Source organism: Cavenderia fasciculata (assembly GCF_000203815.1).
Source record: "Cavenderia fasciculata unplaced genomic scaffold Scf_EU5ZYIE01EUG8B-5, whole genome shotgun sequence".
Lineage (NCBI taxonomy): Eukaryota > Evosea > Eumycetozoa > Acytosteliales > Cavenderiaceae > Cavenderia > Cavenderia fasciculata.
The window spans coordinates 602761-617386 of NW_004457642.1; the positions used below are offsets into that span (position 1 = coordinate 602761).

At 33.0% G+C, this 14626-nt stretch overlaps 6 protein-coding genes across 6 annotated transcripts; 5 read left to right on the plus strand and 1 right to left on the minus strand.

Moving 5' to 3' along the window:
* Positions 1-661: 661 nt before the first annotated feature.
* Positions 662-1855, plus strand: DFA_09683 (uncharacterized protein; the record flags this gene model as incomplete). Its single annotated transcript, XM_004352284.1, has 3 exons — positions 662-767; positions 861-1131; positions 1210-1855. 3 exons carry the CDS (start codon positions 662-664, stop codon positions 1853-1855), a joined length of 1023 nt encoding a protein of 340 aa, XP_004352336.1.
* Positions 1856-2111: 256 nt separating this feature from the next.
* On the plus strand, positions 2112-7135 carry DFA_09684 (uncharacterized protein; the record flags this gene model as incomplete). The annotated part of the gene is made up of 9 exons (XM_004352285.1): positions 2112-2173; positions 2593-3074; positions 3147-3626; positions 3699-3968; positions 4057-4374; positions 4439-4810; positions 4887-5041; positions 5150-5285; positions 5376-7135. The coding sequence occupies 9 exons, from the start codon at positions 2112-2114 to the stop codon at positions 7133-7135; spliced, it is 4035 nt and encodes a 1344-aa protein (XP_004352337.1).
* A 738-nt stretch (positions 7136-7873) lies between these two features.
* On the plus strand, positions 7874-8600 carry DFA_09685 (uncharacterized protein; the record flags this gene model as incomplete). Its single annotated transcript, XM_004352286.1, has 2 exons — positions 7874-7937; positions 8011-8600. The coding sequence occupies 2 exons, from the start codon at positions 7874-7876 to the stop codon at positions 8598-8600; spliced, it is 654 nt and encodes a 217-aa protein (XP_004352338.1).
* Positions 8601-8867: 267 nt separating this feature from the next.
* tkrA (gluconate 2-dehydrogenase) lies at positions 8868-10392 on the plus strand (the record flags this gene model as incomplete). Its single annotated transcript, XM_004352287.1, has 2 exons — positions 8868-9904; positions 10386-10392. 2 exons carry the CDS (start codon positions 8868-8870, stop codon positions 10390-10392), a joined length of 1044 nt encoding a protein of 347 aa, XP_004352339.1.
* Positions 10393-10495: 103 nt separating this feature from the next.
* Positions 10496-11446, plus strand: DFA_09687 (uncharacterized protein; the record flags this gene model as incomplete). Its single annotated transcript, XM_004352288.1, has 1 exon — positions 10496-11446. One exon carries the CDS (start codon positions 10496-10498, stop codon positions 11444-11446), a length of 951 nt encoding a protein of 316 aa, XP_004352340.1.
* A 295-nt stretch (positions 11447-11741) lies between these two features.
* Positions 11742-14396, minus strand: DFA_09688 (uncharacterized protein; the record flags this gene model as incomplete). The annotated part of the gene is made up of 4 exons (XM_004352289.1): positions 11742-11807; positions 11901-12677; positions 12739-13879; positions 14386-14396. 4 exons carry the CDS (start codon positions 14394-14396, stop codon positions 11742-11744), a joined length of 1995 nt encoding a protein of 664 aa, XP_004352341.1.
* Between the last annotated feature and the right edge of the window lie 230 nt (positions 14397-14626).

Genomic DNA, 14626 nt, shown 5'->3' on the forward strand with positions numbered 1-14626 from the left:
ATCAACAACACCGCCAATATCAGTTTCATTTGTATACATGTATGAATACAACCAAACATCATGATTACTTACTTGGCCAAGTAAGTAAGTTAAGACATCAGGCCTTGGAAGGAAGGAATAAGATTTAAATAATATTTAATTAAATAAATATCTTATTCCATTTAGAAAAATCTTCGTCTTTTAAGCTCTTCCCTTACAATTCTTTGAATCAGGTAATCAAAGATCATCATCTTTATCATGTTTAACAACTATATTTTACTATCATGATATTATAATAGGATATTAATGAAAAAAAAAGAATCTAATTAGATTATTTATCAATTGACGACGTAGAGCCTGAAGATGATCGTAAATAGTAGATTGATAACAAACCTCAAACTCTTAAGATTCCATCTGATTTTGATTTGAGCATTGTGACAAAGATGCATCTTTGTTTAAAAGATAGAAATTACATAGATACATAGATCAGATAACTTTGTGCAATGAATAATCATTATGAAGTGAAGATCGAACTTGTGTGCATATGAAAAAAAAAAAATTATTAATAAAAAATAAATAAATTATTTTCTTTGCCTTTTTCAAAAGAATCTGATAATCAAAATATTAGACACCTTATTTGTTCAAAGTCTACAGAGATAGATAATAATATATATTATATAGGATGACTACAATACAACCTCAAATACAACAACAGCAACAACAACAGCAACAACCACAACAAGTATTATTGACTCTTGATGCTAATACAGCTGAATCAATCTTAAAGTGTAAGAACTGCAGCATCATCAGAGAGATAATAACGAAAGTTTGTTGTTATCAATGATGACGATACTAATACCTCCTATTTGATTGATATATAGCAAACAAAAAGATATCAGATTATATACATCATTTGGCAAATGAACCAAGTGTAGGTATGTATCATGTGCAAGAGCACATTCGAAAGGCTGTACCAAAGAATGTGACACTCAAGAAAGAAGTAAAGAACTTGACATCACACATTGAAGACATATCATATAATGTCGATGATTCAATCAAGGCTATTCAATCAATCAATGAAATAACTACATTTAATCATATACATGAACTATTGGTTTCTTCAATTGATAGAGCTTCAAAATTGGTAAACAAGTATGTAAACTTTAGTTAAATTGATCTTTTAAAGTTGGGTACTAATTATATATTATATGTATCTCTCTTGATTAAAAGTAAATCATTGGCATATGTTAATTCACAACAAAAGGATTCATCAGCTTCAAGAACCTTTTCATCATTCTCTAAGCTATCGGTCAATGATCCTTCATATAGAGCACCTAATAATAATGGTGGTAGTGGAGGAGTTGGTGGTAATAATACAACTGGAAGTACAAGTAGTAGTAATAGTAGTAGTACTCAATCATATCAATCATTCCCTCTATACCATAGTTTAAATAATAGTAATACTGTTATTACTAAAAATAATAATTTAAATAATAATAATAATAATAATAATCTAACCCAAAATATAAATATTGTAAATAATCAACAACAACCAACAAATAATTCACAACAACAATCATTTAATCAATCATTTAGTCAATCTTTATCATCATATGATGACAATGATATCAATGAATACAATAGACAACAACAAGAAATAATGAATCAACAAGACAACAATTTTAATGAAATACCAATCACTTCTGATTTCTCAACTTCCACTACCTCTACTACATCAACATCGACTACTTCAACATCTCAATCATCTGTGAATTATGGAAAGAAAAAGACTAGTAAATCAAAGAAACCTACTTCTTCCTCCTCCACAACAACAAAGAAAAAAGAAACACGTGATATTGATTTTAAACAATTCTAAATCAAATTCATAACTATTCTAATTACAACTAATAAATAATAATAATAATAATATATACTGCCATATCCCTGGAATATCCCCATCAAACACTCAAATCAAGATTCCAATCCGATGATCGGACGATTTCCACATGTCCTGGTTCTCCGTCGGACTCAGACAATTCATCAACCTATTACATCCTATCATATTTTGATTCATTCGCAATACGACGTCGTATGTTTTGTAACCAAGATATTTAAAATCGGAAAATATCTATATGAAATTCACCCCGATTATCGTAATTACCACTTTTAAAAATATCAAAGAAAAGAATAAAAAGTTTGTTGATCAAAATAAATATCGCAATAAAGAATTAACTTGAAATTCCCAATAAAAGGATGATGATAGAGGAGGTCGGAGGATGTGTGACCCTTCCCAAATTAAAAAACCTTCAGAAGCCCCTTCCTTTCCTTTGCAGTCTACATATTCTCCCATTGATTCAATCAACCAAACCAAACCATATCAGTTTTTACAAATATATACACAAACCATATACTTATACAAATAAAAAATGAAGAAGATAATTATATTGTTATTATCTCTTTTGTATCTATTTTTAATTAATGGTAATATTAAAAACAAATGATTAAAAAAAAATCAAAGGAGAGGGTGTTTGTGAAGATCAAATTAATATTGAAAAAATATGAAAATAAAATTAATTAATGTCTCTCTCATTTTTAATTCATCTTTATAGTTAGTTTGATTCAAGGTAGTTTAGATGTAATAAAGATAACACCATCATATAAAACATATTCAACTAATAGTACAACAACAAAGAATCAATGTCATCAAGCGTATATGATTCTGGTGGATAGCACTACACCATTTAAACCGACGTTGACAGCTGGTGACCCATCATACGATGCATTTGCATCCTTTCAAATGTCACATAACTACAATGTTACACGTATGATATGGACTGCATTGATCACCTACCAAATAGGAGTGTATCCCAAACTCATCTTTACCATTGGCAACACTGAAGGTCAAATCTCTGACAATGTATTCCCACCATTCACATGTATCGACCCAGCATCCATCCAACTCATCATGCCCAACATAACATCGACTCTATACACCTACACCGATCTCCTAACTAGAAAGTTTGAAATTACACCAGAACCATTTGATTCTTCCATTTGGTATAGTTGTTCTATTCCAACTCCTTATTCTTGTTATAGTATGTAAACATAAACATAAATATAAATACATAAATATAATCTACATATTAAATATTAATATTTTCTTTTAGCTCAAACCATTCCAGCATTAAATAGTATAACTGTATCTGTTATGACAAATTATGGATCAGAGATTGGGTATACTGATACTATACCTATTCGAATCTTTAATGATTTTAATCCAACTGGTCTGACGATACAACTACCACCAATCAATCCTAGTGCTCCTGTTGATTACTCTATTGTAAATGTTTTACAATCACCACTTGCCACATCACAAGAAACATACTTGATGGGTTACCATAATCCAACAACATCGACTGCTACTATAAAGTATAGTAATCCTCATCAAATGGCCAATCTATGTGACCAATACCGATACTGTAGTCCTCTTATTCCAACCCAAGGTAACCCTCAAGAAGGAATGCTATTTTTATCAACCTCACTCTCTCCCAATTCATTCCCATGGTCATTTTATCTTATCAATACTACCAATTCAGCTTCATTCCCTTTATTATTTCAATCTTCATTTTTAATTTCAATTGTTACTCGTAAGTAGAAATGAACAAGTAAATCAAATAATTAAATTAATTTATTAATTAATTTATATTTCTTTTGTTTAGCTGCATCATCAAGTTTAATAAGTTTTGCAACAGGTAATGGATTAACAGAATTGACATATGATAATGCATTGTTGGATTATTCAATTAGAATGAATTATATGGATGTTGTCAGTATTGTATACACTGTACCTGCTCCATTTGGTCAACGAGTGTATGATGGTATTCAAACCTACACATTCCCAATTGTATCCACCTATACAAATCTTTTAGTATATTTTACTCAATATGGTTCAAATGGTAGAAATGTTGGTCCAATTCTACCAAAAACAGGTAAACCAAATATAATTAACAAAGAAAAAGAAAGAAAAAGAAAGTAATATTTAATTAATCTTTTATTTTTTGTTTATTGTATTTTTAGATATAATTGCACCAAAAGTATTAAATGTAGACTATAGAAAAATAGCTAGATCATATATTGTAACTTTGAAATTATCAGATAATGAAAGTGGAGTTTCAAAAATATCATTTATGGATCAAACATTTGGTTTGTCAACTTTGGTGGCTGGTAACTCTACATTTGGTACATTTGTATTTGAAATACCAGAAGTCGCTATCAGTGCATCTGCCTCTAACGAATTATTAGTAATCGATGCTGCAAGTAATTATTTCCAACCATATGAAAGAGTTTATAATGATAATATGGATTCTCTACCTCATCCTTCTATTTTCTATAATCGTATGTAAAATAATTTAAAATACATATTATTATCAATCATTATTAACAAACATTTTGTTTTTAGAATTGGTAACAGCAGATAACTTTACATATTTTAAATTTATACCAAATCTAGTTGATACTACTGATGGACCAGTACCAGTATCACTACTATTTAATTTAACGGTTGATGATAATGGTAATAGAAGAAATCTAGGACTTGATTGTTCATTCTTACTTTCAACATTTACAAGAAACTATCGTGTATTAAGTTTAACAACAAGATCCTATTACCATCCATTGGACAATTTGTTGAGATGTGATTTCACAATTCCACAATACACCAATAATATAACTGCATTTTATAATTTCGATAGTTCTCTCATACCCCTTACTCAACCTTATTTAATTGAAAAGTTTGGTCAACAAGCAAACCTTGAAATTTATTCTAAAAATTGTAAATATAATACAAACAAAATATATATATATAAATTAATCAAATCAAATACTTACTTTACTCTATTTATTTTTAGCAATGGATCATTTACCACCATACTTTATAGCATATGAAATACCAACAGATGCAACTGGTGATAAAATTACATACAGTTTTACAGTATCAGATCCAATCAATGGGTTGGCAAATGGATCAATTGAAATAAGATCAAGTATTAGTCCTATTCCAATGGTATTTTATTTTAATAATGAAACACGTGTCTTTGGAAACAACAAAAAAGGAACGTACCAGTTTGTCATTCCATTTTCACCAACTGAATGTAGATCACATATATTAAAGATTGGAAAGATTGTATTGGTTGATAATGGAGGTTGGGAATCAAAATACCTTGAAGAATCAAGTGAATCTGCTTCTTATTTTAGTCCATTCTTTTCAGTCTCTGATGTTATTGCAATGACTACTGTTACTTGTACTCGTATGTTATAAATATTAAATAATATTAAATAATAATATTTATATTTATTAATTAATTATTTTTTTATTTATTTTTATTTAATTTGTTTAGCATCAATGAATGAAAATACACCACCATATTTAACATCATTTAAAGTATCAAAAACATTTATAGATGTTGGATCAAATGATAGAACCATTCAATTTAATTTAACGGCAGCAGATGATGGCATTGGATTAAAGGGATACCCAACCATTTATTTATTAGATAGACTTGGACAATCATTAGTGGTTGAACCAACTGTCAAAGAATCACCATTCTTTTATTACAATTATACATTACCACATGGATTTGGTGTCAATGATGGTAATATATTATTGTCGGTCTATGGGTTGAGAGACAAGTTGGATAATCTTGATGGATACTCTACTCTTAGGTTGAATAGTTCTGGATTCGTTTCAACTATACGTGTTGGCTATTCATTGGATATTCCATCAATCTCAAGTGTTGAAGGGTTGTATAGTTATCCTACGAGAGTGCCTGTACAGCCAAACAATGAGATTATCACGATTCGCGGTAGAGGATTTGGTGATAATATTCAACAACTTATTGGGACGATAGAGTATGGCAACGGTACTAGTTTACAACACATGATTACCATGGCACACCATGTCATGGTGTTTATGGAGTATAATCCTAGATTGGCAGTGATCGATCGTCCTGTACGTGTCAGTCTGAGACGAATGACCAATAACCAAGGACACGCTATCAACGTCATGCCAATTCCTCTCCTCCCACCACTGCTATTCGTCCCTACACCGGCTGCTTGTGCTCCATCCCCAACATCGTCGGTCAACTGCACGGGTAATGGTCAGTGCACGTTTGACGGATGTGTATGCAATCGAGGATGGTCAGGATTCTTTTGTGAATCGACTGTCATTAATGTAGACCAACCAATCTACAACGAAACCTCACCAATCATTGATATTATAGTAAAGGAGAATGCAACGACTGTCATTCGATCAGTGATTGCAGTTGTAGCAATTAGAGAGTTGACAATGGACGGAAAAGTATTCCAAGAGTACAGACCAAAGAATTGGACATTAAATATGACAACACCAGACAATAATAATACCAACTCCAACTCCAACACTTCATCAATTGAATTAAAATATCATACAATATTACAACAAACACAAACATTGGTAAATGTAACGATTGAATGGTTTGCAGTTGACAGTCAAGTAGAATTTGCCAATCAAACTATCAGTATACCTGCAACTAGTACAAAGGTGTCTATTGGTATATCAGCGTATCCATTTGACACTGTCATGAATACTCTACAAGTGGTACTGAGGACATCAGTAGAAGCAAACTATGATTCTGAATGTTCATCGAGAGAGTATGGATTTGGAGAACAAGATAATTTGGATTGGATGAAATTAAATATCGATGACAAGAGTCTTTGGGGACAATTTATTAGACGTGGCATACTAGATGATAGAATAGCAACCATCAACAATCAAATTATAACAGATTACATTGATTCTAGTGACAATGATACATCTTCATCATCTACTACAAATTATGTTGGTTTGGATGTACCCTATTTCAGTAGGTATGTCCAACTCGATCCAAATTTTGTTCACCTTGTCAATGTCGACGGAGATATGAGTGATTCAACTTGCAAGACATCACCCAGTGGATTGACAATGGGTCAAATAGCAGGTATCGTTGTTGGATGCATTGCAGGTGGTGCTATTGCCATTGCATCAACCATCTATATCCTACATAAAAGAAAATTTATTAAATCACAAAAGAAATTGGATCTAAAATTAAAGAGAGCTAGTACAAGTGAATCAGACAATTAATTAATAAATAAATAATTTAAATAAATTAAATATATTTGATGTAAAAGGATGGTTGTCAACTCTTTTTTAAGGGTTCATACTGTTTGATAGATTGGGGATAGTACTATGTGTTAAAGTGATACCTTGTTAAGGAATATCTCGCACATATATAAATCAAGGAGAATATTTATAAAATCCTACAATTGGGAAATTTGTTAAACCCATATTCTCCAATACCAGGTGTAATGGATAGTTAGTTCTTGTAATAGGAGCAGACCTTCCTATGCTCAATCAAAAGTACACTTTTTTTTATTTTTAGTTCATGGTTTGAAGGATTGGCTACTTGCCGACCAACACTTTGAACGAGTATAAATGTATTCAATTCGAGAAGATCTAAAGATTGTAGAGTTGGTGTCCCCCAATTGACAAAAGCATCTAAACTATTAATAGTATAAGAAAGAAACATTAATATTGATGACATAATTGTTAAGATCAAAAAACTTTAATAGCAAATAATCTATTTTTTTAAAGTGATGATTTGATGTTGTGATGTGAATGATCCAGAGAGGGTTTGATAAATTATAATGATTTTTTAAAATCTATCTATCTATCTATCACTCCATCTTAACATTTTTATGGATACTATAAATATTGAAAAAAGGAATTTACTTCACCAAGAATTCAAATAATTAATTATTATTAGTATTTTTTGTTAACAAATACCAGTGTAAATTATATTTTCATATAATAAATCTAAACATGTCGAGAAACAACAATATTATCAATGATAATAATAATTGTAATGGAATTACCCCAGAGAATGGTATGTCAAACTTGTCATTGAAAACAATCCAAATTAACTAATATTTAGAAAATGGGCATGCTCTGTCACCTAGAAAACACTAGAATCATTGAAAATCTCTCTGAACAAAGAGATCTTGCCTTCCAAGTCATTGATGAACTAGAAAACACAATTGAAGATTTGAGAGAGGAAAGAGACCATGCATTAGAGGGAACTCATTATCACAGTCATCCACCTGCCCCACAGTCCCCACCCCTTCCACATACCCCAGATACTATTTCTGCCGCCCCGACTACTATTGCTGCCACTCCAGCTATTGCTACCACCCCAGCTATTGCTGCCACCCTAACTACTACTGCTGCCACCCTAACTACTACTGCTGCCACCCTAACTACTACTGCTGCCACCCTAGATACTATTGCTACCACCCTAGATACTATTGCTGCCACCCTAGATACTATTGCTACCACCCTAGATACAATTGCTACCACCCCAGCTACTATTGCTACCACCCCAGCTACTATTGCTGCCACTCCAGCCACCACTGCCACCCCAGCTACCACTGCCGCTCCAGCTACTACAGCTACTACTACCACCCCACCCTATAGCTCTCTTCCATTGGAGGTTCGTTTAGCACATATCGCATTGGTGCGTAGTTTTTGGTCTCTTCTTGGTATGAATTAAATTTCCACAGCTAGATTCTTCTGTTCACTATGATATACAGCTGTGAAGTTTTGATTCGATACATGCACTATGTCCATCAGGAATATATATTAAATTAAATCTAAATAAACAAACATTCTTCAGGTGGGACGACAATTTGATCATTTGCAAACGAGTGATGGTTTGACCTTTGTTGTACAAAAAAAGGAGAAATAGAGATAATAATAATATTTTTACAAACATAATAATATAATAAAACAAGTTTATATATTTATATATTTATATATCATGTCGATGCCAACAACCATACCATTAAAACATTTAAAAGTATTAGTTGTATACTCATCATACCCACAGGAGCTGATTGACAGGGTACAAGAGACGTTTGGAAGTGCGCTGATCGTCGACTGTAATAACATCAACGACAGCAATCGAGAAGAGACTATTGCCTATATGAAAGAGGTTGATGGGTTTATCACTGCACCGCAAGTCAAGATTGACCAGTTGTCACTGCTTCAACATGCACCCAAGCTACGTGCCATCTCGACAGTGTCGGTAGGCTATGACAATGTCACTGTGGCTGACTTGACAGCACGCGGAATCGCATTCATGCACACACCGACTGTCCTAACCGACACTGTAGCCGACACTACACTCGCATTGATGCTAGCATCTGCACGTCGTATATGTGAACTAGATCAATGGGTACGAGCCGGCTTGTGGAAGGCACCCGTCACACCACCACAATTTGGTCGTGACGTTCATCACAAGACTGTTGGTATACTTGGGTTTGGTCGTATTGGTAAAGCTGTCGCTCAAAGATGTTCAATGGGTTTTAATATGAATGTATTGTATGTATCTAGAAACCATGGCAAATCGGCGGTCTCTGACACGAGTGGATACAACTATAAAGCAAGATGTGTAGAGTTGCCTGAACTACTTGCGACATCAGACTTTGTTGTATTGTGTTTGCCGGGGTCTGCAGAGACACGTCACTTTATATCGACCAAGGAACTAGAGGCTATGAAAAAGTCGGCTATCATTGTCAACATTGGAAGAGGATCTGTGATTGATGAAGAGGCACTCATCAAGGCACTCGAAAACAATACCATTGCCGGTGCAGGTCTAGATGTCTATGAAAAGGAGCCATTGGCACAGTCATCACGTCTCAACACGCTACCCAATGTTGTCATTGTCCCTCATATCGGTTCTGCAACCCATGAAACTAGATTTGGTATGGCAAATTGTGCATTGGATAATTTAATCAATGCTCTTCAAAATGATATCTCTCAAAATTGTGTAAACAAATTAGATTTACAAAAAAAGTAAGAGATTAACAATTAAATAATCAACCATTTAATAAACAAAAAGAGGTAAGTAAATTAAATATTTAAAAATATTCATATGTAATTATTAACATTAATTATTAACATTAATCAATCAATCAATCAATCAATCAATCAAAAAAATAATGACAGGCATTTAATAACTATTTTTCATCAAACAAACAAACAAACAAACATCAACGGATGTGAGTGGTATGGGGGAAACCTAATCTAACCCTCACAAAAAGCACTTTAAAGTGTACACCCACGGAATGCCTACTGATTGGCTAGACCATGGGTCTCAAAGTGCTTCGCGTGTGTGTGGGATGGTGGAGGAGCAAGAGAGGATATTATTTATTTATATTTATTCAATTTATTTTAATATTTGTCGATGGTAGTGATTATGGTTCACCCAAACTTATATAGAATCAACGGGAGATGTAGTTTGGATATTATCATACATATATATATTATATTTTAGTAAATAGTATATAGTATATAGTAATATCACATTTAATATATATTTATATTCATTCATTCACTCTTTTCATTCCCGTCCAACTTTTAATAATATCTATAATATATTATATAATGGATCAATCTTCTACTTCTACTACTTTGTCATCTCCCCCTTACAGTGAATCTTCTTCTTCTTCTGCTTCTACCTCTGCTACTGTCAACAAGAACCACCACCATCAATTAAATGCTAAAGCACCAGAGTTTAGACCAAAAGGAATCCAACAATTTCTTGTTGTCAACGACAAAAACTATGGTAATCAAGTAGTCCCTGTGTATGATTCTGAGGGAAGTCAATCCAATGACAGTACCATCTCTACTCCATCGACAACACCACCACTTTTACCGTCTCCCTCTATCCGTTCACCCGAGGGTTCTAGCAGCAGCAGCAGCAGTATTTCGTCATCAAATAGTACAGTAACTACGTCTACTCTTGTCGATAATTCACGTTCATATGCAACTTCATTAACTTCAACCACCACAACCATGACTACAATCAGTTTACAACAACCATCATCTTTGTCAACACCAACACCAATAAAAAACCATCATTTTAATTCACCAAATTATAACAATCAACATCAACATCAACATCAACAACACCACCACCATCAACAACAACAACAACAATACTCTGCACTACCTCCACCACCAACACCATCAATTCCACCTCCATCCCATATTCAATACCATTGTATGTATCAACCGGTCAACAATTGTTTTCCACCAATTGTCCAAGAAATGTTGGTAGTCGTACAAACCAACATCAATAATGGGTTACCTGGTACTAAGAAAATCGTCAAAAGTTTGAAAAAGGATCCAGATACCAAACATGCCAGACGCATCACCATGGAAGAAGCAAGCTCTCTTGTTTCAGATCCACTCTACTGTGGTGCCAAAAGAGTATTACTTATCCCAAATCGCAAAGGTATTGCAAATATCACTCTTCCAATCGGTAGAGTTTATCCATCATTTGAAATTCTCCTTAAAGCCTATGCTATTGAATTAACTAAAGATCAACCATAATTAATAATATCCTCTCTTCTCTTCTCGCTTCACACATAATACAACCCAAATATAATAATTAATTAATTTGGAAATGATTCATTCACACACAAATCTCAAATACAATAATCCTTTTTTTTGTTGTAAATATTACATAAAAATTAAATACAAATATACAAATACAAAACAAATTTAAATATCTATGTTTTTTGAATAAAAGTAAAAAAAGAAAAAAGAAATAATAAATAATTTTAAAAAATCAAAAATCAATCAATCAATTTATATAAATATTATTATTATTATTATCATTCTATTGCTATCTTTTTTCTTTGTGTAATTTACAAAGTGCCCAATAAGCAGTGAAAAAGAATACAACCATCCACTAAAATTAAATAAATAAATCAAATAATTAATATTATTATTCTTTTTCTTTTTTGTTTCTTTTTGTTTTTCTTTTTTCTTTTGTTTGACTTACAGTAACAACAACAGCAAAAGTATTTTCTCTTGACCAAGTTGTAATACCCCAATAATCTAATACATTGTAGCCAGTTGGGAAAAGACAAGGTTTTGGGGGTTCAGGACACTGAAGGATGACTTCATCAAATTCATTGATCATGAGTGAAGTAAAAGCGTAAAAGAGAGGACTAATCCAATGAAGCCAACTAAAACCACTTGGTAGTTGTTTGACGGGAACGTAAAACCCGGCGAAAAGTTGGTAGACAATGGTAAGTGCTGAATTGATTGAAATGGCATGATCTTGAGTAGCTGTGAGATTGGATAATGTAATGATACATAGATCCGATAAGATATGAACGACCAATAAAACCAACATTGCAAAAAAGAATCTAGGTACATCAGACCTCAGATCAGATATCCAATAAGTAGTACCAGCCAATGCAATAGTCACACAAAATACCGTAACAAATTCAACCGACAACATTGCTATAAAGTATGGGAATGGGTGATAGATTTTAGCAGCTCTTTCAGCATTAAACAATGTCCTACCCGATAGGAAAAGGGAAATAGAAGTAAATGGTAATAAATTAAATGTTCCACCGAGGAAGAATAACAGTCCAATCTTTTTAGATATATCTTCTTGGCTATCTGAAAGATTAGCAAAACATGCTCCATACAACAGTCCCATTACAAATGCCGTTATAGTTCTTGACCAAAAATTACCTGGGTTTCTAATATAATCTTTAAATTGTCTTGAAACTAATACTTTATATTGATATAATCCTGATGGTCTTGGCTAAACAAAAAATAGAAAATTAATAAATACATTCCAAATTTACATATTAATATTTACATACTCTAATTTCAATTGGTAAATCTTGAACTAGGTTATCAAACATTGATAATGACTCTTTGTTATTTTCCCATTGTTCACAAATATCTAGATAGTTGAAACTTTCGCCGATGGAGACTGCAGTGTCTAAAAAGAAGTCGGCGGGGTTGAGATAGGTGGGACACGAGTAGCCAAGTGACTCAAAGTATGCAAGTGGCTTGTTTCCACCGTATATCAGGCGACCTTTGACGAGGATCATGACCTTGCTAAAGAGATTGTATATTTCAGTACGTGGTTGATGGATCGAGCAAATGACAGTGACACCTTTTTGCGTTAGACTGGTCAATGTGTTCATGACAGACAGTGCAGAGGCGCTGTCTAGCCCACTAGTAGCTTCATCGCATATAATGATGCTCGGGTTGGTGACTAGTCCACATCCAATCGACACACGACGTTTCTCTCCGCCAGACAACCCACCCAATACAATACCACCGGGTAACAACCCTCCAATTTTGGTATCGGCCTTTTCAGTCAACCCAATCTCTTGTAAAACATTTCTAACACGTTCCATCTTTTGTTCTCGAGTGTAACCGTGTAGTCTAAGGTCAGCGTAGAATGTAAGTGTTTCCTCGACCGTTGAAGTTTGGAGTAACGTGTCTTCCTGTGTTACATAGGAACAGTATTGTTTGTACGAAGAGTCACTAATCTGCTTTCCATTGACCAATATCTCGCCAGTGACAGTACCACTACTCTTTCTCTTGGCTAAAATATCTATCAACGTACTTTTACCCGATCCACTTGGTCCCATCAACGCCAACAGACTTCCAGGCTCCACGACGCCACTGACATTGTGCAAGATTGTAATTTCCTTTTGTTTTGAGTTTCCAGTTTTCTCTGACGCTCCACCAACCACTTCTCCGTCGACACCCTTTTTTCTTTGATCCGGCCATATCCATCTCCTCACCTTTTCAGGTTTCTTATTAATACTATAAGATATATTTTTAAATACCAATTGTACCTTTCCATTAATATTCGATTTGTTATTACTGATTAAATTGGTTGTAGTTGTAAAAAATTCGTCTTCATTATTATTATTATTATGTTGGAAATAATGATTATTATTGTTCTGATGGTGATGGTCGATTACGCTCAACTCTAAATCCATACTATAATAAATATTATTTATTTATTATTATTTGATCAAAAAAACATCAAATAATAATTATTATTATAAAATTATATATTATTATTATTATTGCTCTGTGGCTGGAATTAATATTAATATTATTCTTATTATTATTATTATTTGTTGTAGGTTGTTTGTGTACCTTTTTTTTTTTAATATTACTACTACTTGTTGCTTTCTACTTTTTGTTTGTTGTGTTGTGTTGCTGTTGCTGTTGTTGTTGTTGTTGTTGTTATTACTATTTTCATACAAATAATGGATACTATGTTTTATATATTTTTTAATATTTGAAGAGACATTTAATGACAACAACAACAAGTGTAACCAACCAACCATAGTCTGTCCAGGCAGGCAGTGGAATTGCATACCTATAGACTGTCCAACCTCACCTCCTACTACTACTACTCACCTGACTAGACAAGCAAACAGAGGTGCACCTGACCAGTGAGAGTCACCAGTAGGTCAACTAATTTGTGATCTGCAAACGTGCTTGACATTCCAATCATATCATCATTCTAAGCAAGTTTAATTAATCGTGAATTATTATTAATACTAGTACTATCATTACCATTACAAAGGTATCATTCAAATAGATAAATTAATTTAAAGAAGAAGAAGGAGAAGAAGAATAATTGTCTCTGTAAAATATTAATAATAACATTTTTACAGAGCGTACTCTCTCGCTCGCTCTCAATGCAATGGTGTTGTGATTTAAAGTTTTCAACAA